This window comes from Triturus cristatus, chromosome 2_2 (assembly GCF_964204655.1).
Source record: "Triturus cristatus chromosome 2_2, aTriCri1.1, whole genome shotgun sequence".
In the NCBI taxonomy this organism is placed as follows: Eukaryota; Metazoa; Chordata; class Amphibia; order Caudata; family Salamandridae; genus Triturus; species Triturus cristatus.
The window spans coordinates 853,843,497-853,871,297 of record NC_140582.1 but is presented as its reverse complement, the minus strand read 5'-3'; the positions used below and the strand labels follow the sequence as shown (position 1 = coordinate 853,871,297).

Below are 27,801 nucleotides of genomic sequence, written 5' to 3'. Positions count from 1 at the left end.
CACACCATTCAATCACTCATTTCAAACATTCTTGACACCAAACGATTCTTCACTCCAAACACACTGGTACCACAAACCATTCATTCATCTCAATCAGTCTCTCAAAAAAACATAAACAACTCAATATACTTTTCTGAGACCACAGAAAATATTGTTAGCCTAGTTGCTCTCAATATTATTGCTTTTGACAAATTCAAAAATCTTGTGGTCGCACCCAATGGTCTACGCGTTTCGAAACCCCTTAGTTTCAGGGTCTCTCATCAGGACCTGTAAATTAAAAATGACAAAAATCTTTATAAGTAACAGTGGGACGTCCAACCACTTATCACAACAACAGCTACCCTTAATACTGACTTGTTTACCTCTGTCAAATGGAGAGAAGATCAGCCGATCTTATTCGAATAACTCTGAAAATAAGAGAAGAAAAGAAAACATGGCACTGAGCCTCAGAGGGATTTCTACAATTCTGACAGTGTTCGGACATGGTGTTCACTGTGGCATTCGCACAAGCATTCGTCATAAACTTACATGGATTATCCTAGTAGTAGCGAGTCTTCGCTGTCTTGATATAGATGATAATGGCGAGTTGTTTGCAATATAATCACTCGAAAGCTGTGGAAGAGTATAACAGATATTTTCAATGTGGCCCAATGTTCTCCAGTTGAAAATCGTAGTTCATAAGTAGTTTTATTACCTCAAATGTATACGAAGGACATATTGAAATGCCCTAGGGTTGTCCCATCTGGCACTTCTCCGATGAAAAATAGAATTACACGGTTCCAAGGATAATTGGTGTGCGCTGTGTTATAATTACGTGACGATCCGTGAAGCTGAATAAATCTTTTAGCCTGCAAGAATATCGGAGCAAGATTAAGATGGCGGGAAGATTAAAAAAACGGAGCATAAATCATAATGACAACTGAAGCGATTTCGTAAAAACAAATCGCAAATATAGTGATAACATGACCCAATCCAAAGACATATTGATTATTAGTCAGTTCCTCATGGAAAGGAACGAGAGTTTTAAATTCATTTACGTCCAAGGTTTAAACAGCCTTAAGTATAGGCTTACCTGAATACTTTTCGTAAGTTGCGGAAACCGTTTGCAGACGCTAGTACCTGTCACGTGGAGAAACACGTGATCATGGTGTTTATATCATACTTGGGCAAAACAAAAAGCGGACTTGTCTTAGTTAAAGCCATGAGGCTAGTTAAAGGCGGAACCTGATCCAAAATGGAGGTGACAACAAACTTTATTGCTGCTTATGAACTCTAGGAAGGACAAGGAGTTCATACTTTGGTCTGAATGAAAAAATGAAAATAACAAACTTAATTCTAGCAAGACCAAAGTTCTGCTCTTTGGCACCCAAACTTCATTCTGGACCCCCGACTGGTGGCTCCAGGAACTGGGTAATCCTCTCCCACCAGTGAGCAAAGCACACAATCTCGGGTTCAAAATGAATGACAAACTTTCCTGCATAGACCAAGTCAATGCATTTTCATCCAAAGTCTTCCACACATTTAAACTTATTAAAACGATTCTTCATTTCATTCCACCACAAGTTCAACAAACACTTGTATTGTTCCTTGCCATATCCAGACTCTATTACTGTAATTCTCTGTATTTAAATGCACATAAGTCTACTCTCAACAAGCTACAAACACTTCAAAATGCAGCAGCACGGCTCCTCTTCAATATCCCAAAGCATCAGTCCGTGTCTAAACACCTTCAAAGGCTCCATTGGCTGCCGATAAAACAGATTTATGTTCAAGTCTCTCTGTATCGTTTTCAAAGCCTTGCATGATCCAAGGTCCTGCATTTTTTAAAAATAGTTCTCTGGTACATGCCCAAAAGGTCACTAGGAACTGCTTCTGCTAATTTGTGTCAATCCCTAGATTCAAACTGGCAGCTTGGGGTGGCCACAGCTTTATTTTCAGTGCTTCCACTGCTTGTAATAGTCTACCACTCTACATTAAATCTTTCACCAACCTTCTTACTTTTAGAAAAGCCCTTATAACATGGCTTTTTACCGCAAATTAATCTGAACTTTCTCCTTTTCTTACCTTTCTTTTCCAGAATCACAGCTAGCGCCAAGATGCCCATGGGCATTCGTTGCACCCAATAAATACATTTAACAGAACATAATATAGTCACTACAGTCAATTGCCAGCAAAGCAAGTTGTGTGATATGGAAGGCCGATCAACAAATAACTAATAAGCCTCCTGTATTTTCTGGAACAGAACAGGGCTGGACACATAGAACCTTACTATAAACACATGATCCATCTTACTCCTGGCCAGCATCCCTCGCCATAATCCCTTGTTACAATGATCATGATCAGATTCTCCTTGCAAAAGAGGAGGCTGGCGAGTTTCCACTGTAAGGCAACATAATGTCCTTTTTTTTAATTTCTCTTCATAAACTAGAAGATATGTAATTCATGCAGTAAGATTGTGAAACCTGGGAGTTTAATACACCGTCGTTGATAGGACATTCCCGTGAGTTGACTTGAAAGACTGGCCGCAAGTACTGTGACTCCTTTGATGGCAAAGCAATGTTTGTGCTCCTAGGCCGTTCGTTTATTCACTGTCCTTTGGAGCATAGTATAATTGGCGTTGTGTGGTCCACATCCCACTGCTACTAGTATCTCTTTTTGACCTGGCCCTGTTATTGAGTCAATGTGCTTTTCCCCTGAAAGTCTGCATTATTGAGGTGATTTCATGAGTGGGCACTGCTGTCAGGTGAGACACTACTGAATTAGAACATAATTTACACATCCTGTCATTGTTGTTGGGATGTTTAGTGCAGTGGTGTACCTTTTAGCTTTGTTTATAGTTGCCTGTATGGGTTTGGTGACTTGGGTGGCGTTGGGATTGGCAGTGGTGGAACTATATTGAATTAAGATGTTTGTGTCTCATTGACCGGCTTGTTGTTTATTTTGGCATCAACTTTAGTCCTGGTTCAATACTTTTAGTCTTGTTAGGTTTACATCTTTTTTTTCTTTAAACTATCTTCATTGAGGTTTCATAGGATACAAATGAGAATGGTAATAAGCATCAAAGTGGTTTAACAGACAGTAGGAATAAATCTGCAATATGATTAAGTGAATTATCCCAACATCCCCCCACCCTACTCTTGCACAAAGCTTCCCAGATACTAGAATGCATATCAATACATAAGGAAGATTGAGTCAGTGGCATTAAATATAGTCTCTAAGCAGACCCATCATTCAACCATGCCCACACTCAATTGGTTCCACTGGGAAGACCTCTGTAGGAGGTTCTTTCAAGTCAGATAGCATGGCTGGCCACTCTCTCAAGTTATCTTCCAGTTTTTCATCTTTGTGAAAAATTTTCATCCGAATTTCCCCAACCGTCGCCCATTCGGAGGTTTTCTTAAGCCAATTCACATATCTAGGGGACTATAGCTATTCTGTATTTTGCTAATAGCGAGCCAAGTAGAACAAACTTCCTAATAGGTTTTTTACTGGGGGGGGGGGGGGCGGGTTGGAGGTCCGACCCAATAATACCTGTTGCATTTCCAGTTGTACTTGCCAGCTCAGACTTTTAGATTATCAATCACCGCCTGCCTATAGATAAATAAGATCGTACAAAACTAAACCATATGGATAAAGTCTGCTGCCAGGCTTGCGCATCAGGGGCACGTATCTGATTGTGCAGGATATATAGCATGCAAGGTTATGGGGAGAGATATGTATGGTGGATAACGTTGTAGTGGATCTATTTAAATCTAGCAGACCCCTTTGTGTATATGTATCCATTCCTTCCCTGTCGCCTAGTATCCCATCCCATTTAGTCTGGATCGGAGAGGTGCCTCCTGAAGGTTGCTGCGCAGCGCCATATAAAGATGCAAAATCAATCACAAACCTGCCATTCCCAACAGAGTTGCTAGGTTATTGGAACACAATGGAACCTCCAGAAAGGTGGACCAAAGCTCATCCGCTATGGTACAATTTTGGCATATTGTAGATAATGTTTCATACCAAGGATAAAGTTCTGCACAGCTTTGTCTTGTGGGATGAATCGCCCCCCCAGGATACAAGTCACCTAATGCATTACACCCTCCATCTTTCCATCTCTGTACCGACATGGAATCTGCTATCTTCCGGAATGGTTGTCGAATCCACAGCTGCAAGCCCGGGGCATAAGGCACGCATTGGATCACGCTTTTGACCGCTCCCTCCCATATCTCGGACACATGTGTAAGACCAGGTGTGTCATGTGGGACCTGAGACCCACACATCAACACACAGGTATCGCATTGTCCGCATGGGAGTCCCTCAGACGGGTTTTTCCCTACAAGTCCTTAAGGTCGAGCCAGGGAACTGCATAAATGCGCCGCAATATGGTAGAGCTCTATGCTGGGTACCTCCAAACCCCCAAGGCTCTATGTCCTTGTAGAGTGGTAAGCCCTACACGTTTCCATCTATTAGCCCACAGCAGATCGATAATGAGGCTATCAATCATTTTGAAGTCCTGCCCAGGGATCACATACAGAGTGCTTTGGAGCGCATAGAGACGTCTAGGAAGCATTATCATTTTCACAAGTGCGATTCTACCCATGAGGGAGAGAGGTAGACCCCTCCAAGACCTCATGGTCGCCCGCTGTCCCTCCACTATCTTCCAATATGAAGCTCCAAGAATGATTGTTCAGGAGGTACCAGTCGAATCCCCATATAGCAGACATCATTCAATTCCCAAGAAGGCCCTACCTTCGGGAGCCTCTAAATCGACACCGTGTCAGGGAACCCAGCGGGTATAATTATGATTTTGTCAGATTCACCCAGAGCCCAAAGAATTCCCCAAACTCCTGCATCACTTTCAGAAGTATGGGCACAGAATACATTGGTCGTCTTAGATATATCAGGGCTTCATCACCATAAAGGGAGACCGCATCAGTGGTCTCCCCCACTGTAATCCCCAAGGGGCCCATCGTCCTTCGCAATCTCTCAGCCAGCGGCTCCATCGGGAGTGCGAATAGGAGTGATGACAGAAGGCACCTTGGTCTGGTCCCTCTATGCAGGCTGAACAGGTCTGAGACCTCTCCTCCCGAGATCACTCGCGCACAAGGGTCAGTATAGAGCAGCTGGACCCATTGTACAAATTTAGTACATATCCCTAATCTCCTCAACACATGCTAGAGGTACGTCCTGTTGAAGGAGTCAAAAGCGTGTTCGATATCTAATGATACTAAGGCAAATGCATTGTTAAGCAGCTACAAGGTGTGCTGGACATGAGAAAGCTGTCTCAAATTATGCTATCTCTCAATGATTCAGGAGCTGGATGAAGTTCAGCCTCACCTATGGGGCTTCTAGCGCACGCTGTAATGGACCGGTAGTAGCTGCAGGGCAATAGCAGCACTCCACAGTCCAGGGCCTATTAGGGCGGGGCGGCTCGTGGGGGCGGCTCGCGGGGGCAGGCGTACTGACCCTACATTTGACTATAAGGTTTTTACGGTTTGTAGCAGTCACCTGGGGGGCTGGCGGGACTGCCTCATTACCATCAGTGCTCCCTGGGATGTCCGCTTCCCTGGGGAGGAGTAGTGCACAAGGTTACAACAGTGCTGGCCCTTGAGCCCTGCAGTCCTGATGGGGTGCATCACCTTTTGAATAGCAGGAGGAGCTCCGCGCACCCCTGCAGTGCCCGAACCGATACCCTCACAGGCAGCGGCCAGCCAACTCTTTAAAACAAGCATTGGCATAGCCAATAGGTCTCGCCTTTGGGACCTTATAAGTGTTTAGCCATGCAACAATTGCATAACTAAATACTTATAAGGTCCCAAAAGCGAGACCTATTGGCTATGCCAAGTGGCCGTGCGGCCGCGAAAGTGATCGCGATCAAACATCAAAGCGGCCTGGGGCAGCGAAAGTGAAAGTAATCGCGGCGTGCGTGCCCGCACACATGCACTGTAGCTCTAGGCTGGCCTGGTAGCACTTTTTGGAGCCCTCTCAATAAGTCTCGCCAGACCAGCGCATGCGCTGGGTTAGGCGAGACCTAACAAACCGCACATGCGAGTTCTGCTCCTGGTCCCTTTCTGTACCGTATGCGTGCCCAACACTCTTACTCCCTGTTGATCAGGCGCATGGTCGCATGTGCTCCACAACTCTCCGGGTCTAAAGTCCCCAGCCAAAATTGCAGCACCTGTAGGTAGGAACCTCCACCAGCATGGTCAGATCAATAGGCTCCCGCTGTTGGCTGGACCAAAACCCAGGCACCCAGGGATCAAAACAGTCAAGGCCATGCTGGTGCCTCCCAGCAGCAGGACCATGCAGCACAGTTTCACCCCACTAGGCCAGTCGCTCATTTAATTTGCTTGATTGATGGGCAATGTGAGGCGCTCCTCTCCAGTTCTTTTCCCAGGGTTTTCACTGCGCATGATGGCACCCAGCCTCAGGAGTCAACAAGGCAGAAGGAGGAAAGGTCTCAGTGGAGACCGGCAGGTCTTCAGTGCTGGCCCAGTGTGGTGCTGCAGCAGGCCCACGTGTCAAGGTACCTCCACAGGCTCTTTTCCTACCAGGTCGAGTTCTGGGGTCGCAGGTAGAGCAGTGCACCCACCTGCTTAGGGATCGGCGCTCACCTCACCACCCTTCTGTTTTGGGACCGCTCCTGTGATCCCTTTCAGGGCCTCCGGTGCGATTAGGGCACACAACGTGGCTCGCAGGCTCCAGCTGCAGCGCTGCTTTACTCCTCATGGACCATATGTAGCAAGTGCTAGAGAGCTTGTATTTGCCCCCCACCACCCAGCCGACAGTCTCGACCCCAGGACGAACTCACTGTAGACAGCCGGCCAACCTGTCATGCGCACTGAGCATCCTGCAATAGGCAGGAATCTGTTTGCCCGCCCTACCATCACGCTTGCACTAGCGCGGACGGTGGTACACAGAGTAATAATATGTTAATGACCATTTTATTATTCTGTGTGTACCTGCTGGGCTGGTTGAGGGCGGTGTGCGCTCCTCCCAGGCTCTCGGTCCTTGATCCGGGGCTGCGGCCCTTTACATGCCTGGATTCAGGGAGGTCCAACGTGGTCCGATCAGAGGCCTACCCGTCTCTGTCTGCTGTTCGACGGTCCCGAGGGCCACAGGGATCCTCCTACAGCCTTCCCACGTCATTGTCAGCTGGAGGAGTGCGGGCGGGGAGGGTGGAGGATGGCCATACAGACGGAGGATCAAGGCAGGATTACACTGATACCGACGGGAGCTCGGCCAGAAGCCTCTAACCCGCCATCTTGATTGGCCACGCCCAGTTCGTTTTTAGGTCTCGCCTGACCCAGCGCATGCGCCGGTCTGGCGAGACTTATTGAGAGGGCTCCAAAAGGTGCTACCAGGCCAGCCTAGAGCTACAGTGCCTGTGCGCGGGCGCGCGCGCCGGGCTTTACCGCGACTACTTTCACTTTCGCGGCCGCAGGGCCGCTTGGCATAGCCAATAGGTCTCGCTTTTGGAACCTTATAAGTATTTAGTTATGCAACTGTTGCATGGCTAAACACTTATAAGGTCTCAAAGGCGAGACCTATTGGCTATGCCAATGCTTGTTCATCTTGTGTCGCATTTACGTTTCTGTCCTATAATGTCAAGGAGACCCTGATAAACGTCAGTTTTGTTCCAATATCTGAAAGGCGAGAAGATTCAGACTGCCTATTTACAGGAGACGTACCGGAGGAATGGGGGGCAGTCTAAACGAGTAATTAATCTATAAACCTAACTGACTCCATGCCGGCAACTTTAAACTAATGATGCATAGTTATGCACAGCTTTTAAAGTTCTAACCCTTTTCCCTTCTGAGTCTGTGCTGATGGATAAATAGGAACAAGTAATGTGATGTTCTAAACTTATTTTTGTATTTGTTTTTATTCAGGCTGTACAGCACAAATACACAGTTGCATTCCGTGAACCAGACACATGGTGGAAGTATAAGCCAAAGGAACTTGAAAGGTAAAACTTCAAAATCTGTCCAACTAATTCTTTACAGTTCTAGACAATTTACGCAGTGACTTAAACAATCAAATAATTTAGATTTTACATTACATTTAAATTGCACTTTTAGTCGTACTGTTTTAAAAAAAGATTTTTAGTGTCTTTTTTTTTAACAAACATTTTTAACTTGGCACATAGGTACAGTATTATATTTGCATTCATTTGTCTGCCCGATTGCGGTACACGGCCTTACAGTACAGCATTACAATCTGTCTGTGAAACATTAGATGTGCATGGTTTAGCGGCGATTTCCTGAACAGGTGGCTGGAAGGTATTCATTGTGTCCTGCAATAGTACAATTTGTACCGTACAAATGATGTGCCATAGTCCTAAAGTTCAAACCAAGGCACATGGGAAGGTGGGGTGCCGAAAGTTGAGTGGGATAGTAATCATTTCTTGTTGCGATGCAATTAATGAAGAGGTGAGGGACAGGTTATTTAAGATGAGAGGATTGTTGTGGGCAGCAGAAAGCATGCTAGAGTTTTTAGGAATACCAATCTACGGTGGGGTAGCACATAGGGGTTCAGGAGGAGGGAACAATCATGGTCTGGATCTTGACGAGTTTAGCATCCCAGTCGGTGGAGAAGCTGTGTTTGCGAAGACCCCTTGCCTACTTATGTCTTAATGCCTTGCTCTCTGCCCATCTGATTAACGTGAACCCATGCTGCCACAGAAGGGGGCGAGGTGGCTCACCATTTCAATGTAAATGTGCGTTTAACTAGCAGCAATGCAAGGCCAAGGAAGCGTGTCTGTGCTTTATGTCAAAGCCTGTCTGGTTTGCTAAATACATCTGGGGGACATTCCGAAAACTTCTCCGGGAATGCATTCTGCCCGTTGCGTACCATTTACCATTGGCTTTGTGGTTTGTTAATCCCATTTTCTGGCTTTCTATTTTCTGGCTTTGTTTGTTTTAGGCTTTCCAGGGTGAGTTCATCCCTCCCAAGTAGCATTGCTTTTTCACACCAACTCCCCTTGTATTGTTCCACGAGTGCTTCTTTCTGTAAACAGGTTGCAAATCTTTTTCTTACCTTGTTACATTTGCTGTGCATTCAAAAACTGACGTCAAATGTCAGGCTCTGTCTTCCAAGGGAGCATGGTGTTTACTTTCTTTATCTGACTTCAAAGTGAGTGGATTTATGTGACAATCTTGCTGGATATTGGGGGTAGGGAAGGATTTTTTTCAAGCACACAGCAACATTTAAATGAACGCTGTAAGTACTTCAAAATATATTAGAATTACAAACATGAATTTAGAAAAAAAAATTGTTAATTCTAGAGTGTGTTGGAAACAAATAATTTAATATGATCACAACAAATCATTATACTAGGTGAAACCATTTCCACACGTTATTGTTTGTGCTATATAATGTTTGTTGTAAATTGTATGTCTGCACAAATGTAATGGTCATTTCATTTTAAAACGTGTTGTCTGTAATGGCAGTGTGCTACCACACCAGGCATAATCCACTCTACGCCTCTCCAGTCTACTCTGCACCACTCCACGCCAACACACTCTACTCTGCACCACCCAACTTTACACCACTCCACGCCACTGCGCCATTGCACTCTGCGCCACTCTGCTCTGTACCACTGTGCTCTTTGCCAATGCATCATACACCACTCTATTTTACACCACTGAACTCTTTGCTTCTGCACTCTACTGACAGCGTTTAATTTGTAAAAAAGTAAGGGCCAGGGCCTTTTGAGGAGATCATTGCAGCTTGCACCACCCATTGCTTTTGCCACCACTGCCAGTGACAACAACTCACCACCACACTGGTACAAGTGTGATCATTTATACTATTCAAGGTCCCCTTATCTATAAGAATGGTTTTGATGGCATGTATAAGTATTTTTTAATGAATATGGAATTAATAAACAACTGTTGTTGTGCCAATTTCTTAATTAGAGAGCTCCACCATGTGGCAGACTGTCATAAGTGCTGGGGTTGATAATTAAGTGCAGGTCGCGAGCACTGGAAACCACTGACTGAAATTGAGCACTGCTCTACACCACTCCAGTCTAGGCCACTCCAAACTACTCTGCACAATTCCACTCTGTGCCACTCTGCACCACTGCACCCTACACCACTGCAGTCTATACCAATACACTCTACGCCAGTGCACTTTATACTCTAAGAGTCAACTCTACCCCCGCACTATACGGCAATCCACTGTATGCCACTCTGCACCACTGCACTCTGCACAATTTTACTTCCTTACACTGTACGCTGCTCTACCCTACGCGACTGGGCTCTATCCTGCACCACTCCACTCTACTCTGAAACAATCTACACCTCGACTCTACGCCACTACACTCCCTGTGACAGTACTCTATGGCACTCAACTCTAAAGCACTGTACTCTATGCCAATGCTCTCTACTTCACTGCACCCTGCACGGCACCTCTGTACTTTACTCCACTGTTCTCTACTCCACTCTAATCTACTCCACTGCACTCTGACACACTACTCTGCACTCTCCACCACTGAACTCTACGCCACTCCACTCTGCACTCTACACAACTCTACTCTGCATCACTGCACTCTACGCCACTCCACCCTGCACCACTCTATGCCACTACTCCCTCTGCCACTCTACTGTACACCACTGTACTTTATGCCACTCAACTCTGCATCCCCTGCACTCCTGCACTATACTATGCACCACTCTAATCTATGCCACTACATTCTACGATACTGCATTGTACGCTGCTGAATGCTATGCCACTGCACTCTGTCACCACACTCTACGTTACTATACTCGGCACCACTCTACGCTAATGCACTCTGCACCACTGCACTAAACGCCACTACTCAACACCGGTCTGTGCCACTGCGCTGTACGCCAATGCACTATACACCACTGCACCCTACGCCACTCTACAACACCGCAATCTATGCCACTGAAATCTGCGCCACTCTACTCTGCACTTTACACCACTCTACTGGGCATCACTACACTCTGTGCCACCACACTCTGTAGCACGCCACTCTAAGCCCCTGCACTCTATGCAACTGACTCTACAGCACCATATTCTACTCTGCACCACTCTACGCCAGTCTACTCTGCACCACTCTATGCCACTGCACTCTCTACCACTCTACTCTCCACCACACTACGCTCTGCTATGCAACACTCGATTCTTTTGTTTAGCAATTATTTTATTGGTATAAATTAAGTACTTAAAAATAATAGCAAATACCATGACATCCAAATCCAGCAATAATCCATTTTAAGATACAAATGCTGTTTACAATACACGCAGCACTATCAGACAATGCTAAAATATAGAAAAGGGAGAATAAAGATGGAGAGGAGTGAGAAGATAAGCCTTAAATGATCAGGAAGGAAAGTAGGGAGGGAAGACGAAACTACAAAGCAAGAAAAAATGGGTGGAGAGATGGGCCGTTCAGGCAAAGCCCAAGGATTGTAATGTGTGGGGGATGCGGGTGGGCGGTGAGCATTGATGGTGATGAGGTAGAATCAAGAGTCATCATTATTTATTTGGGGGGGGGGGGGGTTCATCCTGCAGAAATAGAGACACATGAGAAGAAAAATATCCTCTTTGTTCATTAAGTTGTAAATTACCTTTTCATAGGATGCGGTCTTGTTAATCTCTGCAAGCCATTCCTCATGTAACACCAGTTGTTGAGGAGGTCATTGTCGTAGAATACAGATCTTGGCAGCTGCAAGGGCAGGGACGAACAGACGATGGGCATGGCAGGTCAGCTCGGAAAGGTCCAAACGGTCATAGAGGAGAATTAAGGGGGGGCCATAGTGGCAAAGGCAAATCAATGTATTCCCGGAGCCTAGACCCCACTGCTGTCCAAAAGGGGTGAATGGCAGGACAATCCAGTAATATATGAACTATATCACAGGGCACTACACGATATACAATCGCATTCGCTCCATAAGTGGGTCTAAGTTATCCTTCACCATGCGCTCCAGGCCCCTGTTAACTAAGATGCCCAAATACCGAAGGCAAAAATGATTTCACTGGAAAGGATAACAAACAGTGGTGGCACATGTGGTAGTTCGCGACAGTAGCAACGCCTTGCTCTTTCCCCATTTCACCTTGTAGCTGGATACTGCACCGTGGGAATGGAGGAGGGTAAGGCGGACAGGGTAAGATGTTGTCTGCTTTTAGGTACAGTGTGGCGGGGCCTCCAGGCGTAAGGATACCTTTGATCTTATTCCATTGGATAAGTAACGCCGCTAATGGCTTCAACGTAAGGAGAAATAGCAGGGGGAGAATGGGCAACCCTGACGGGTACTCCTAGGGATCCGGAAGGAATCAGAAAGAAAGCCCCGGCAATTAACCTGTGCCAAGGTGGAGTCATAGAGCCATCTCACTCTAGAGATGAAGTCATTACCAAGGCCAAATTTACAAAGTGTGGCACATAGATAGTCCCATTCTATCCAATATACTGGGTGCTGCTTTTTTTCTGGGCAAGAGTAAATATAAACCATCAAAGTATACTTAATTCACTAAAACTTCATATAGCGAAATGCAATGAATCACCTGACCTAAGATCTATGGGTTGCCAACATGTTTCGCCCTCTTTATGAGCCTAAAAGGTCTTGAGTCTTCTTCAGGGTAAATGACTATAAGGAAATGGCGCACATTTGGACCATGAAAGTAGGTGATAACTACAACCCTACTGGTCTCTCTGTTAATTCAGCGGATACCGCCTATTAAACAGCGGGCTCTATAGCTAAGTGTGTGGGGCACCTACTTCATAATCACACATTTATCAGAAGGTAGGCCCAGCAGAATCACCTATCGTGCCCTGTCTAAATGCCTATCAGGATGTTGGCGGTGTCTGTTTCAGTCAAAGCCCAAGTGAATTGAAGAAGGTGCGCTTTGGTCCTATGGGTGCATACTCTGAACCTACGCATAGTACCTTCCCATTACTCTTTAGCTTGGCGAACACACAGCGACCTTCTCAATCAAATCCTGTTTTGAGCACAACATGGGGCAATGTTTTCTTGATCAAAATAGCTATACCAAGTTTCCGGGACGCTAATAGTTAATCTGCCACTCGCAAAGGACAGCAATCGTATATCTTTTGCCCATCCAATCCCGCCATAGCTTCTCAGCTTCTGCCTCTGTGAGATGCATCACCTAAAGGAAAGCTATATCAACGCATTTGGAATTGAGATAGGAGAGCACTTTTTTACCCTTGATATAATGCATAAGACCATATGACGTTCCAGGAAAAAATATGCAAAGACGTGTGTGCGGACATGAAGTTTGCGAGAACCAAGGGGGATTCTAAGTGTCAAGAATGATTGGGCGGGCCGGAACGTTAGTCAGGTCTCACTAACCGTCTAGGGGATGTGGGAGGGACAGATGAGATCAGACAGGAGGAAAAGGGACGGGGGAGATAGAGAAAACAGAAGAGAGAAAGAAGGGAAAAGAAAATAAGAAACAGGTAGGGAGAGAAAAGAAAAGAACAATGCACAAATAAACACACTGCTATGCAAATCAAAAAACAACCATACAAACAAGCACACTGCACTGCATGTCCTATCAACTATGGTCAGCAGGTCTACACCTGAGGGACCATCGCATCTGGGAGGTCCTGGGGCCCAGTGGTCGAGAAGAAACAAGGGTGTTGGGAAGCAGACCCTGCAAAGAGTTCAAAGTATTAGTGGTGTGTCAAAAATCAAAGGCTGGGTGAGCGATACATGAAAGAGAAAGGCGGGCCTGCTCTGATGCTTACATGCTGATTGGAAGGGCAGTTGATGTGAAGATAGGACCCGCTGTGTCTTAGCACTAGACAAATCAGTGTACCGGGGGGTGGAATCCAACCTTGTGAATCATTACCACATAAAGTATATGCTCAGGGACAAGGGAGGAGAGCCATTTGTGCCATAATCTATAAAAATCAAATGGAGCGTAACATAGCAGGGTATTCTGCAGATGAGGAGGGTAACTGGATATTTGGTTTGCCGAACCACCAACAAGCAAATTCAGACATGACCATCAACTACAATAATAAGGAACTACAATAAACAAATGTGCCAAAGTCAGCCAGGAAGAAAAGGCAGCGCCATCAATAACAAATATGCAGTCTATAGTCTGCAGGCTGGAGGAATTCTGAAGGATCAACATTTGCATCCGGCACAACAGCCATCAAACTGCAGGCAGGCCCGGTTTGAGTGGTGAGCAGGATTTGTTGTGCCCTCCTGTCCTGTGTGTGTTCCACAACTGCTTTTAATATCTTCTCCATGTCACACTGCATGAATTAATTTTTCTCCTGGTGCCAGGGCCTTTGAGTATGTGTTTCAGGGCTCTTCTGGGCAAGAGGGTCCTCCTCCACATCAGGAAGATCAGGAGGGCACTGGGAAGTGTCCATGTCCCCTTCACATAGTCCATCCAAAAGGCCAGCAGTTCCCCTGAATCAAAGAAGCTTTTGGATTTGCCGTCCAATGGTGAGCCACATACACGCCTGCTCAAAGAGGCCATTTTTGATGTCCTATTTGCGGAAGAGTGGCTGAAGAGAGAGAAAAGCCTTCCTCCAATCACCTTTCTCTTTACAGAAGTCTGCTGCAACCTGTATCTTGTAACCATCATAGTCGGAGGGGCCCGTGAGCCCTTGCCGCTCTCAAGATCTAATGCACCTGCTCATGCCGAAGGAAGCTGGCAGTAATATGTCTCGGACCAGAAGAGGCTGAGTTTCTTATTCTATTTACTCTTTGCACCTCAAGCAGCGGTGAAAAGGTGATCCCAAGGAGGGTTGGCAGGAAATCATGAAGAAAAATCTTGTAACATCCGCACCTTCTGCCTTCTCAGGGATCCCAAAGAAGCGTACATTATCCCAACGGCTTCGGTCCTCAAGGTCCACAATTTTGTTCCGCAAGGCATGAAGTTCCAAGTCCTTGTCTGACAGGAGCTTGACCCTGGATTCGAAAGAGGATAAACTGTGGTCCAGTGCCTCCACCTTGTCTTGAAAACCAGAGATCTCAGCACGTATCACTTTGTCTCGGTGGTGAGGTACATCGTTTCGGCACCCATTGCCTCCAGCCTATGACCTATTTAAAATCCCTCTCTGAGGATCCTATTCATTGTGGGCTCCGAAGGACCTTGCAAAGAGAATGAAGACTTAGTTTGAGAGACCACCTATGTGATGAGCAGCTGCCTCGTAGATTTCCCAGATGCCTTTCTGGGCTGACAACAGTTAATATCCATGGAGAGAGCAATCCTGGTGCAGCCTGTGATCTCAAGTGTAGACAATCCGTATATCCTCCTCATCACTGGGGGACATCAGGATTATCAATTTAGTCCAGATCTGATTGGCGGTGTCCACCCATGGAAACAAGTACACAGACCAGTGGTAGACAAGGGATCCAGGTTTTATCAGCAGTACCTTGGCTCTCTGAAAAGGAGCAGATCTTGCTCTAATGTATACGAGCAAACAGTTGCCTAAGAGCAAGGAACCCATGTCCAGCTCTGGGGAGGTGTTCAATGTCATGTGTGAAAGGCAGGTTGCATCTGGCTGGGGGGCCCCAATTCCAGGGTTTCCCCTCCGATATCAGTTAAGGTCAATTGCTGCTGGTATTGCCAGTCCATTCAGAGCCCTGAAACAGAGGCAGACTGGTTTCGTGTTCAGGCGGCCAGGGAGCCCAAGTATACCCCCGTAAGGAAAAAGTCACAAAAAGGTAAAAGAAAAAAAAGATTGAGAGGAATACCGAGGCCTTGTCAACTGCAGGCCTTTTCAACCCCATCGAGATGGCCAGGAAGGTATGTGCAGTGAGGAGGGGTGCGCAGTAGACTACTCTGCGCTGGTATCCTGGTGTAATTGGTGCTGTATTTAATTGCGGTAGCACTATACTACAATTGGTGATTTGCTGTAATGTATGTTTCACTTTTGTAGCAGCTGACATACATTTTTTGTAACTTTGCGCTGTATTTCAGTACAAAGGCGATGCTATATAGTGTAACACGTGCTTTAATTGGCATCAGGCATGCTTTTTTTTTTTTAGGAGAATAGTCCTCCTTGAGAATCGTGAAAGCATGCGTCGGAAAAACAAGTGCTTCCTTTTAGCAGATATATCTCTGCACTGTAGTGTGTTTCAGTTGATGTGTTGTCATAAGTATATTTTACCTTGTGGAGAGCTGGGTATAGCTGGCTTTCAGGCTCCCCAGACCTTGTAGGATATCTACGCTTCAGAGTTAAAAAGGACAGGTGGGGCTATCGTCTCATAAATTTTGCAAGGGAGGAAAGCCATCGCAACCTCGATGAGCAACAGCTGCTTGAAGCTCTGCCCAAAGAAAACTGAAGTCCTCATCCTCTGCTCCACCCTCTCTGTATGGGACAACACCTGGTGGCCCCCACCCTCGGAACCCGCCCACCCCAGCAGACCACGCAAGCAACCTCGGCATCATACTCGACTCTTCACACCCCATGAATCGCCAGATCAATACCGTATGCTCCGCATGCTTCATCACCCTCCGCATACTTTGCAAGACATTCAGGTGGACCCCCCGACTCCAGAAAAACCGCCACTGACACACTCATCACCAGCAGACAGGACTACGGAAACACCCTCTAGGCCGGAACCAACAAAAAACTCCTCTGGAAACTCCAGACCGCCCAGAACACCACAGCTAGACTCATCCTCAACATCCCACGACATGACAACATCACCCAACACCTCCACAACCTTCACTGGCTCCCCGTCGAAAAAAGAATAACCTTCAAACTGCTCACAAACACCTACAAAGCCCTCCACAACACCAGACCCCCAATACCTCAACGACCGAATCTCCTTCCATGCCCCCAAGAGAAACCTCCGCTCAGCTGACCTCTCCTTAGCCATCGTTTCTACAGGACCAGAACAGGTAGAAGAACCTTCTCCTACCTCGCAGCCAAGACCTGGAACAAACTCCCTCTTCACCTCTGACAAAGGCAGACACTGCACCAATTCAGAAAGGACCTCAAGACCTGGCTCTTCGAATGACCTCAACGTAGCTGCTCACACCCCCCTCCTTCAGCGCCTTGAGACCCTCACAGGTGAGTAGTGCGCTCTACAAAAACCCTGATTGATGGATTGATCCATGCATTCTCAGTTCCTAAAATGTCCCCAGTGCAAACACAACATACAATTTCCTGCATGTTTACTGTTCTGCTTAGTTCTTATATAAAAGAATCACCTCCCCATGAAATGTTCTCTATGTCTGCGGATCACAGATTGACAGAATGACAAGGACCCCAGAGGAATTTTAAAGTGCCACATACAGGCTGTTATGCTGTATTTTCAATGGCACTTTCAGCTATCAGGAGATACGACATTAAGCAGTAAAAACACCGGCACCTCTAGCCCTGCAGGATTGCAAGGAATTACTGGGGCTGAGAGTGCTGTCCATGGTACAGATAAACTTGGTGCCCTTCAGCGCAGATCAGGCTCCATGACTCCGTGTCCCTGGGTGTAGTTCGCGTAGTAGCGCTACTCGTAGCTATGCGAAGTGCACTTTGCACTACGCAAGCTACGCGTAGCTACGTGATCTGCGTAGTGCACCGTGCAAAATGCTGTTCGCACTGATTGCACATTGCCGGATGCTTGTCCGCTCTGTGCCATCATTGCAAACAGCATCTTGTACAGTGCAAGCGGTCGTTTTCTGCCGCTCAAGTAGATTTGTACTTGAGCGGCAGCTTCCTCAACGCGGACTGGTAGTTTCTCATCGCGAGCAGTCCAGAGCATACGCGACCACTCACAATGAGAAACCTGACCTCTCAGCGTTGAGAATCTCGCCGGGAGGTTTATTTTCCACGCTCGCGATCGGCATCTTGATGTTGCTGATCGCGAACGAGGAAAAAGTCTTGCCGGGATGTTATTTTGCTGGCTTGCGGTTGCCGTGAGCAGGCAAAAAATGCCCGCTATGCTACGCGTTTTTGCACTGTGCTACGTGTTGCGCAAACTACGCGAGCGTAGCGTAGTCCTACGCCCAGGGTTAGTTAACGCTGGAACTTGATGGAGCATAAACAGGCTGCTACGCTTCAATGACAATGTTAATATCGCTTGTGTAACCGTTATTTCAGTTGTCTGACGAGTTTGACAATAAACGGCAAAAGCGGCCCAGCCCTGCCCTGAAGAGGAATTTCAGAGGCTGAGAGCTGCTGTCCATGGTACTGAAACACTTTTCCATGCGGTCTGACTAGATATGACAAGATCAGGCTTGTTACAACCACAAGGCTGGTAACTGTGTCAAACGTTTTGAAGTATGAACAGTACCTCCAGGGCCAGTTATCGGTAGTCCTCACACAGGAGGATGTTTTCCCAACTTCCATGATGACTGAGGACCGCCATTATCAGCATTATGCTCCCCGGGGTCTTCCAGTGCAACGAAGCTCCAGAATCAGGTGGCCATCTTTGTCAGAAGACAGACTCTGCCCCCTATGCAACAGTCTAATCTATACCACTGCATTTTTATGACGCTACATTGTATACCTCTTAATCCTATGCCATTGCACTCTACCACTATACTCAGCAAGACTCTATGGCAATGCACAGTGACATAGCTTGGTCAGTAATATTTGGGGGGTGAACTTCAGATTTTCCAACAAGCACTCTGGCATATCATGTTAATCATTAAATGAAAAGCAGCACATGAGGGGCTTAGGTGCCAGTAGAAAGGGAAACGAGGACAGATTGTGTGGGGTACTTAGAACACAGTATTTTGTAAAGTAACCATATTTTAAGACCTTCAAAACAAAGACGAGTGTGTATGTGTTTTTTTTTTTTTAATTCTGTTTATTTATTTCGCACAGCTCGTAGTACTAAGTCACAGTGATCTGTGAGCAACAATCAGACTAAAAGATAACATCGTGGTGATCAGCCAAAACAGTACAGCAGTACACAATTGGAATGAACAGTTGCATGGTTACTCTTCCAAGCCCCCTCCCCCCTCCCTGTACTTTCGCCATGGTCCCCATATCTTTTTCCATTCCTTCGTACAACCCCTACTCTTATATATGGTTTCTTCGGCACGCTTATGTGTTTTTGAGTTAGTATTTAAAAATCCAAGGTGAAATCAGACTGACACCTTATCATACCTGACTGAAAGCTCCTGTCCCCAACTATGTATTATATAATACATTTATTAGGGGGGTGTAACTACCCCCCTGAAAGCTACACCCCTGCCAATGCACTCTACATCAGTCCACTCTACTCCATGCTACTCCACTGTACGCCACTCTACTCCACTCTATGCCACTCCGATACACAAAACTTTCTGCCACTCTACTCTACAACACTATACTCCACTCTTTGCTATTCCACTCTACAGCACTCCATGCCACTCTCCTTTACACTACTAATTTTTAGCCATGCTGAAAAGCAGCCATGCAGGTGTAAAACATGGCTAAAAACACATTAGCAAAGCCAATAGTTCTTGCATAGGTGAGACCTATTGGCTTTGCCAATGCTTGTTTTTTGTAGTGTGTTTAAGGAGACCAAGCGGGCATGCCTCCCCAGTGGTAAGATTGCGACGTTGGGCAACCGCAGCTAGAATGTTGTGCCCTTTATGCCAATAGTGTGCTAGTGAAGTGTAGCTCCACAGCATATTTTGAAGTTTCGTTTGTGGTGAGCTGCAGGGGACTCAGCAGGTGAGTACCCAGGTACATGTAGTTGGACTTGTCAGGGGTGAGATATGATCTACACAGAATTGAAAATAGGATTTGTTTAAAACGTCTGTTGTTGATAAGCTAAGGCCCTGTTCCACTCAAAGTCATTGACCGCCCATCCTATTTCAGTGTCCCAAACCTCTCAAATACCACTTAATGATAGCTGCATGTGATGCAGCCTGTTCCCATTGTGAAGAGTGCATGCACTAATGCACGTGTTTGCATCTCCTCATTCACCATACTCTAGTGTTTGCAACAAGTATTTATTACCTACCGGAAAGTCAGGAACTGACTTCTGTGGATCTTACATTCATCTGAGAGCTGCTCAAAAATGAGAAGTTGCCCATCTGAAAGAGGTTCCCCAGGAAACATAGTCCCACTTCACGCCAGTGGCGAAGCTTGTTCGCTGTTAGATAATCTGGGTGTTTGGGCAGACATACACTGGTTATGATAGAGATATATGGAGCACCATGCTTAGTTAATTCCAGGCTCCACTGTAGACTTGTGCAGCCCACTGCCACCAGACTAGGTAGCTTCCCACTGGCGTGGGCCCCTGGTATGGGGAGGCATGCCAGGGTCTCGGTCAATAATGAACCTTGCCCTGAGCAGGTGTAACTCAGCTGCCCACCCCCAGCCAGTGGGAAACCCACTGAAGTTGGGCAGCGAGGTATTATTGCTCTAAGGCAGGAACGCCAAGGCCCCCCGTCTATCGGAAGTTGGAACTTAGCCAATGCAGCCCACTGTCCCACAAAGGACCCTCTTTGATTATGGCCCTTCTGCCACCCAACACCCCAGTAGGACATTAAGATCCTCCAACGCCCGACTCCTGAAGGTACCATGAATCCAGAGGATCACATAAGGTGAAAGATCCTTCTTGCATCTCATCTCTAAGCTATGGAACTCAATGTCTGCTGAGCTAAGAAATGAACTTAACAAGACCTGATTAAGAAAACAGCTCAAAATATGGCTATACCTCCACTAGCCCCATCCACTTACTGACCTAGAGACTTGCAGTTGCATGCTATGATTTATGCAGCGCTGGGAAGCCTTCAGGTAGCTATGCGCATTATAAATGTGCAAATAAAAAATTGTTCCTTATAGGGTCCTTATAGCATACCGTCAATTTCTCAAAATAACTTTCTGGGGGAGGGGTAGGGGGAGAAATGAATGTTAGCAAAGTAATAAAGTAAAAGGGATAGCATAATCATTTTGGATAGGGTTGTCCGGTTTGGAGCACCCAGTGGGAGTTCCTTCCACAAACTATTTTGGGATCTTAATGTGGAGCCCTGTGCGACAATGTTTGTTGGCGCCCCCCCAATGACCACCTCCACCATGGATTCTCTCTCTAGCACCCTTTAACAGTGAACAAGTCTCCATAACCACACTCTCTAAGATGCATTGAATTAGTTATATAGCGCCACTCATACCAGTGTAGAGTGTCAGAGAACTTTGCATCACACCCACATTAAACAGAGACAATCAATTATACGTGTGTAAATCAGTGTATAGGAAATGTTACATAAGCCAAAGGACTAAAAGTGTAGGAGTTACATGTCATCCATACTGGTAGGCAGTATAGTTTAAGAGTGCTTGGTGTGGAGGAGCAGAAACTCAGAGTCAAAAAAGAAACAGCATAGTTGGGAGTTTTCTTTAATAATAAGAATCGATTTCTAGCCATATTAACCCTTTATGCAACATAAATCAAAGTTCTAATGTATACTCTAATGTATACTTTGCAGTGTGTATGCAGGTCTACGATGAAAGTTGATAGCTCACTGTTCTATATTAGGACTTTAAGTTACAAATTGCAAGTAACAAAAGGATGTCTCTTTTGAAAGCAGTAGCCTTCTGATCTTTTTACATTATAGTCACTTTGTAATCTACTTGGTACACGTTTGCAGCAGGCATATTAACTCTCTGCACTAACTTCACATAAGTCAAAACCTCAACTATACAAAACGCTGATCTCTCTTCAGGAAGATAATTAATGACACAAGTTATCTTGACATTTTTGTGAGGCCTGGTAATTGCCTGAGGAAAGAAACGCTGCAGCAGGTGCTTGAAAAACATACTAAACTTGCAAACACAGTGCCCCAGGAAGCCAGCACCCGGTGCGGTGGCACCGGTCGCACTGCCCTAGAGCCGGCCCTGGCTGCCCTGAACAGGTACCCTCATACATGTCTAGTTCTGAGCGGAAAATCCTGATCCCCCAGGTATCGGAACAATGTTCCTTCCCATGAAAGTTGGGCACCCCGAGATCTATATCTACTATGGGACCACCTAGTCTGAGTAGGAAAACACAATTTGGTTGAGTTTACAAGGAGTTCACTATTCTGACAAGTCCACACGGGAGAATATCTCCATCTGTGTTACATCGACCTAAAAGCTACCTTTGATAGAGTAGATGGGAAACTCATGTGGTCTAAATTAAAATCCTGGGGTATACCAGACAAAATATTGAAAGGTCTACTACTGTTTTATACAGATACCTGGTTAAGCATGAAGCTTGGAAATGGAGCTAGAATATCCAGAAAAGTGTATACCAACACGGGTCTGAAGCAGGGGTGCGTACTGGCTCAGCACCTTTTTAATTTATTCATCTCCGACCTTTCAAGACAGCTAGATGGAATTAACTCACACTCACCGAAGCTGGGAAAACTACAATTATCGCATCTTGCCTACGCAGATGATATCGTTCTTTTCAGCTTGACTAAGGTAGGCTTAACAAGACTACTAAACAAACTCTCCGAATTTTTGTCGGTAAATAAGTTGGAATTAAATTTTTCAAAAACCAAATCTATGCTTATTACAAACCGAACAGCCTTGACTCAACATATTAGATTAAAGGGCAATCTACTGGAGAAAGTATTGTGCTACAAATATTTGGGATTTTTCATCGATGATAAATTATCGTTTCGCGATCAGAAAAAATACATGACACAGCGAGCAGGGGCACTAACATTTGCCCTTAAAACACTTGCGAAGAAACTGGAGGGACCGTCCTTGAAACCATTATTAACGATAATTTCAGCCAAAGCTCTGCCAACACTATCATACGCCAGTGCTACAATGCACGGGAAGGATTCAGAAAGCCTAAACAAACTAATGGCGCGCATTTATAAAAAGGTTCATCAACTCCCGAAGAATGCCTCACCAGCACAGATGCGCCTGAAGTTCGGACTAATGAACGAAACACTGGGCAGGCTTTACACATACATAAAAGTATGGTACCAATAAACCAAATAAAACAAAATGTAGAGGAATGTAGAGGAAATGTAGAGGAAAACAGTCTTATGAATCTTTATGGCAGGAAATGGAACAAGATAAACACTCGCCAGCATACACATTTTTTGAACATGCATTAAAGGTTACCTGCACAAATGAGCTGTGGAATAAACAAATGTCCTACCAAACATTCAAATTAACACTAAACAAGGCTGCAAAGTTCCACTTGCTACTGGTTGCTAAAGACCTTTTTTCTACAAGAAGTCATTCATGGACAGTAATCAACACTTATAAAACACTGAAACAAATGTAAAGAGGAAATTAATAACATTAAGGCTTGGACAGTTCCCTACTCTTGCGGATGCCCCTCATTGGAAATATAAGGAAAATTAAAATTGCTGGCATTGTGGCTATAAAAAGGAAGATCTGATTCATCTTGTATGCCACTGCAAGATACTGCAACCAGCAAGAACCATTTCAGAACAGAGGCATAAAGTCGTGCAGAACAGCTATCAAGAAATGAAAGCTAAATCTGAGCAATGATGAAGTATATTTTATAAATACATATATTTAAAAATGTTTTTAGAGACATGTAACTTTTCTGCGATTTCCTCTGTTTTAAATGTAGTGTTTGTAATATTGTTAAGGTTTTAACTGAACAATAAATAAATAAATCAAAATCAATAAATCAAATCAAAATCCATATAAACGCACATTGTAAACAGCATGTTGAGCATAGCCATCTCTTAAATACTAATTTTATGGAATAAATAATATGTTGGCGTTTGTACAAACAATTTGCATTCTGTTGATGGTCCTGTGGCCCTCCCTGGCTTATAATTTCAGAACCCAAAACAGTAAGTCCTGCTCTATTAGATGTGTTTTTCCTGTACATGAGGTGTGGGTACAATTTGGAGACCGCTGACTGAGTCCCTGTCCACGGGCCTTTTGTGCTTGTTCTTTTGTTTTTTGTGCTCACCTAACTTGGGCATACATTCACATTGTCAGCACCATTTTAAGGATAGCCATCTCTTAAGCACTCGTTTTTAGGTTCTAAACAATGTGTAAACAGATATACAAAGCCTTTTTTTGACAGTGTGAAGTCCATGGACCATTACACTAGGACTACGGACCCATAACAATAAATCCCGTCCCTGTCCAAATGTTAAATCCACAGTCTCTAAATGATTATTACCTGAAGAATTACATTGGTTCGTGTTTATCAATTCTTCTTACTTTTAAACTCTTTCTCTTTGAGGAGAAACTTCATCTGTTGGTCCAGATTTATACCACTTCTGCTTTGAATTTTCTAGTATAAAGAACATGCCCTCTTTGAACATGATTCGGGTTTCTGACACTGCGAAGAATACTGCTGTCTGGTATGGAGACCGTGGAAGAGGCATATCTGAAAGAAACATGTTAGCTATAGATTCCTTACCTGAGAATTACCCCCAGGCAGCAGACTGGATCCGCAAAGTTTTTTCAGCAGCAGTACCTCTGCGCGTCAGAAGGGGGCTACGATCAGTTCCGCGTCCGTCTTAGGCGTCGTGGTCGCCGGGATGACGTCGCGGCAGCTACTTAGATGCCGCCCTCGTGGGCTGACGTCAGTTCTTTTTTTTTTCGTTCCAGCCAGCGCAGATCCAGGAAGAGCGGTACCTCAGTCATCGACTCGAAAAGGTGCACGAGGGATGCCCGATTTCAAGGTTTGCAGTTCCTGTCATCGCATGATGTCGGTGACTTTTTTGGCTGGAGCGCGAGCACGACCCCAAGTCGTGCTCCGACTGCCGGTCTATGGCGCCGAAGGCTTTGCGGGAGTGGTCCGAAAGCTGCTTCAACACCGGCAGTCAACTCTGCGCCGTACGAGGGCCCGGTCGAGAGGGAGGTCGAGGGACCGGTCGCGGAGCCACCACCATTCTGGTTGGAAATCATCAAAGTCCTGGCACTCGGGGTCGGGTAATTCGAAGCATAAGTAGAAGTCGAGTAAGCATCGTCGCTCTTCGACTTCTCCTCGTCGGTCTGCCAATCCGACGAGGCATGAGGGTGGTGCCCCTCCCGCGGCTCCGCGCGTGGAGCCCGAAGGGTCGACTCAGAGTTTCCCTCCCTTTCTGGGACCCGGAGTGACTCCCGCCCAGCTTCGTACGTTCTACGAGGCAATGCATACTATCTTTGGGTGGACCGACCCCGCCAGCGTGCCTTCGGGCCTGCGGACTCGGTTGGGGGGGCCTAGGTCTTCGCTGCCGGCGGCTCCGGCGCCTCAGGCCCCCCTTGTATCCGGTTGACCTCATTACGCCTCCACCGGCGCACCTTCCAATGGCACCACTACCGCGTTTGACGCCGGTCGGCACCCCGGCCCGCATCGACCCTGGCCTCCATCCTGATGTGGGATCCGGCGCCAGGTGGGGTTTTTATGCCCCTGTTCACTCCTGGGGTCCCTTTTCAACCACAATAGCACCCAGAGGAAATTCAAGATGTTGACGCTTGCTCAGATCTTTTCTGCCCTCGACCCTGAAGACTGGATTGTAGCGTTAGACTGGCAGGACGCTTATTTTCACATTCCCGTCCTGCTAGCCCACCGGCATTACCTATGGTTTACTGTAGGCCGCGAGCACTTTCAGTTTAACCTGCTCTCCTTTGGCCTTAACAGCGCCCCTCGGGTGTTCACGAAAGTGATGGCGGTGGTCGCAGCTCATCTGCGCAGATCAGGAGTTTCAGTCTTCGCCTACCTCGACGACTGGCTGTTGAAGGCGGGCTCGCCCCAGGCAGTCGTCTCCCACCTCCAGACTACGGCCCACCTCCTGCATTTGCTGGTGTTCTCCATCAATGTGGCAAAGTCGCACCTGATTCCCTCTCAGAAGCTCCTCTTCATCAGAGCGGTTCTGGATACGAAGCGGTTTCGGGTCTATCCTCCCGAACAGCGAGTCCGGGCCACTCGGGCTATGATTCAGATCGTTCAGCCTCTATCCCGGATTTCTGTCAGAATGACCCTGAGACTGCTGGGCCTCATGGCCTCCTGCATCCTGCTGGTCGATCATGCCAGGTGGCATATCCAGGCTCTGCAGTGGGACCTGAAGTTCCAGTGGGTGCAGCATCGGGGGAATCTGTCAGATTGCACTGCACGACAATGCAGTGGTGGCTCACAAACCAGGATTGAGTCAATGGCAGATCCCTCTACCTTCCCCAACCAGACCACACTGTGGTGACGGATGCATCCATTCTGGGAGAGGCGTAGATCAGAGGCCTCTGGTCTCCGGGGGAGTCTGGGCTTCACATCAACCTTTTGGAGCTCTGGGTGATTCGTCTTGCACTGAAAGCATTCCTTCCCTCTGTCCGGGGAAGAGTAGTGCAGGTGTTCACGGACAACACTACTGCCATGTGGTACTGCAACAAACAGGGCGGGGTGGGGTTGTGGACCCTCTGTCAGGAGGCCCTTCGCCTCTGGACATGGCTGGAACATCAGCCAGGGCGGACAAACTCAGCTGCAGGTGCATGATGTATCACGAATGACGTCTTCACTCGGATGTGGTGCAAGGTCTCTTTCAACAGTGGGGAGAACCTTGGTTAGATCTATTCGCCACCGAAGAGAACGCGCAATGTCAGCAATTCTGCTAGTTAAGATTTCCAATTTGGCACTAGCTAGGCAACGCTTTTCGTGGAGTGGAGTTGCAGTCTTCTATATGCCTTTCCGGCTATACCACTTCTTCCCAGAGTGCTGAAGAAGATCAGGAGCGACCGGGCTCAAGTTATTCTTGTGACTCCGGATTGGGCACGAAGAGTCTGGTATTGCTCAACATGGCCATCAATCCTCTGATCAGACTGCCTCTTCTGGAGGATCTTCTGTCACAGCAGGAGGGGACGGTCCTCCACCCGAACTTGTCCAGTCTCCACCTCCTTGCGTGGAGATTGAGCAGCGGCAGTTGACGTCTTTCGACCTGCCTCCCGAAGCCTGTGACGTAATCTTGGCAGCCAGGCGTCCCTCCACTAAGACTGTATACGCCTGCCGGTAGAACAAATTTGTGACATGGTGCACAGCAAAGGCTGTGGATCCCCTTTCTGCCCCACGTTTTGGAGTACTCTTGTTCCTTCTCTCTTTTGCCCAGCAGGGCTCTGCTCTGGGCACTATCAAGGGCTATCTTTCAGCCATCTCTGCCTTCCTTCGGCTGCTAGATCAGCCTTCTCTTTTCAAGTACCTGGTAGTTAACCATTTCTTAAAAGGCTTAACACATCTTTTTCCTTCAATCCCCTTCATTATGCATCAGTGGGACTTGAATCTTGTGCTAACTTATTTAATGTGCGCTTTCTTTGAGCCGCTTCATAACTGTCCTTTACGTCTCTTGACCACCATGGTGGTGGTATTTCTGGGGTATCTATTCTAAGGTAAGGAATCTATAACTAACATGTTTCTTTCAGATGCACAAGTTACTTACCTTCGGTAACGATCTATCTGTAAGAAACATTAGTTAGTTATAGATTCCTTACCACCCACCCATCCTCCCCGTTCTGCGAACTGATTTCTAGGGTTAAGGACATCCTTTCAGGGCCCTAGTTTTGTGCACCAGTGGTCAGTGTCTTGCATGGCTCTGCGTTTCTGGCGCGGAAAGTCGTGTACAGAACTGACGTCAGCGCGCGAGGGCGGCGTCTAAGTAGCTGCTACGACATCATCCCGGCGACCTCGAGGCTGACGACGGAAGTGGAGCCGACCGACGCTACCTTCCGACATGCAGAGGTACTGCTGACGAAAAAACTTTCCGGATCCAGTTTGACGCCTGGGGCTAATTCTCAGGTAAGGAATCTATAACTAACTAATGCTTCTTACAGATGTATTCTTACCGAAGGTAAGTAACTTGTGCTTCATGAAACTAAAAAAGCCCCCCTCCAAACCTGTCATGGATTTTTTTCTCCCATTGGGAATGGCGAGAAAGAGGTGAAAGGTTGATATGTCGCATGTCTAC

The 27,801-nt window shown here is 46.4% G+C and overlaps 1 protein-coding gene across 4 annotated transcripts in view; it reads left to right on the top strand.

The window, feature by feature from the left end:
- N4BP2 (NEDD4 binding protein 2) overlaps positions 1-27,801 on the top strand; it is a 1,530,410-nt gene that overhangs the window by 508,485 nt on the left and 994,124 nt on the right. For all 4 annotated transcript variants that reach the window (XM_085642232.1, XM_085642233.1, XM_085642234.1 and 1 more), the window contains one exon: positions 7,878-7,954. In XM_085642232.1, the coding sequence (XP_085498358.1) occupies positions 7,878-7,954 (77 nt within the window). The remainder of the gene's footprint in view (positions 1-7,877; positions 7,955-27,801) is intronic.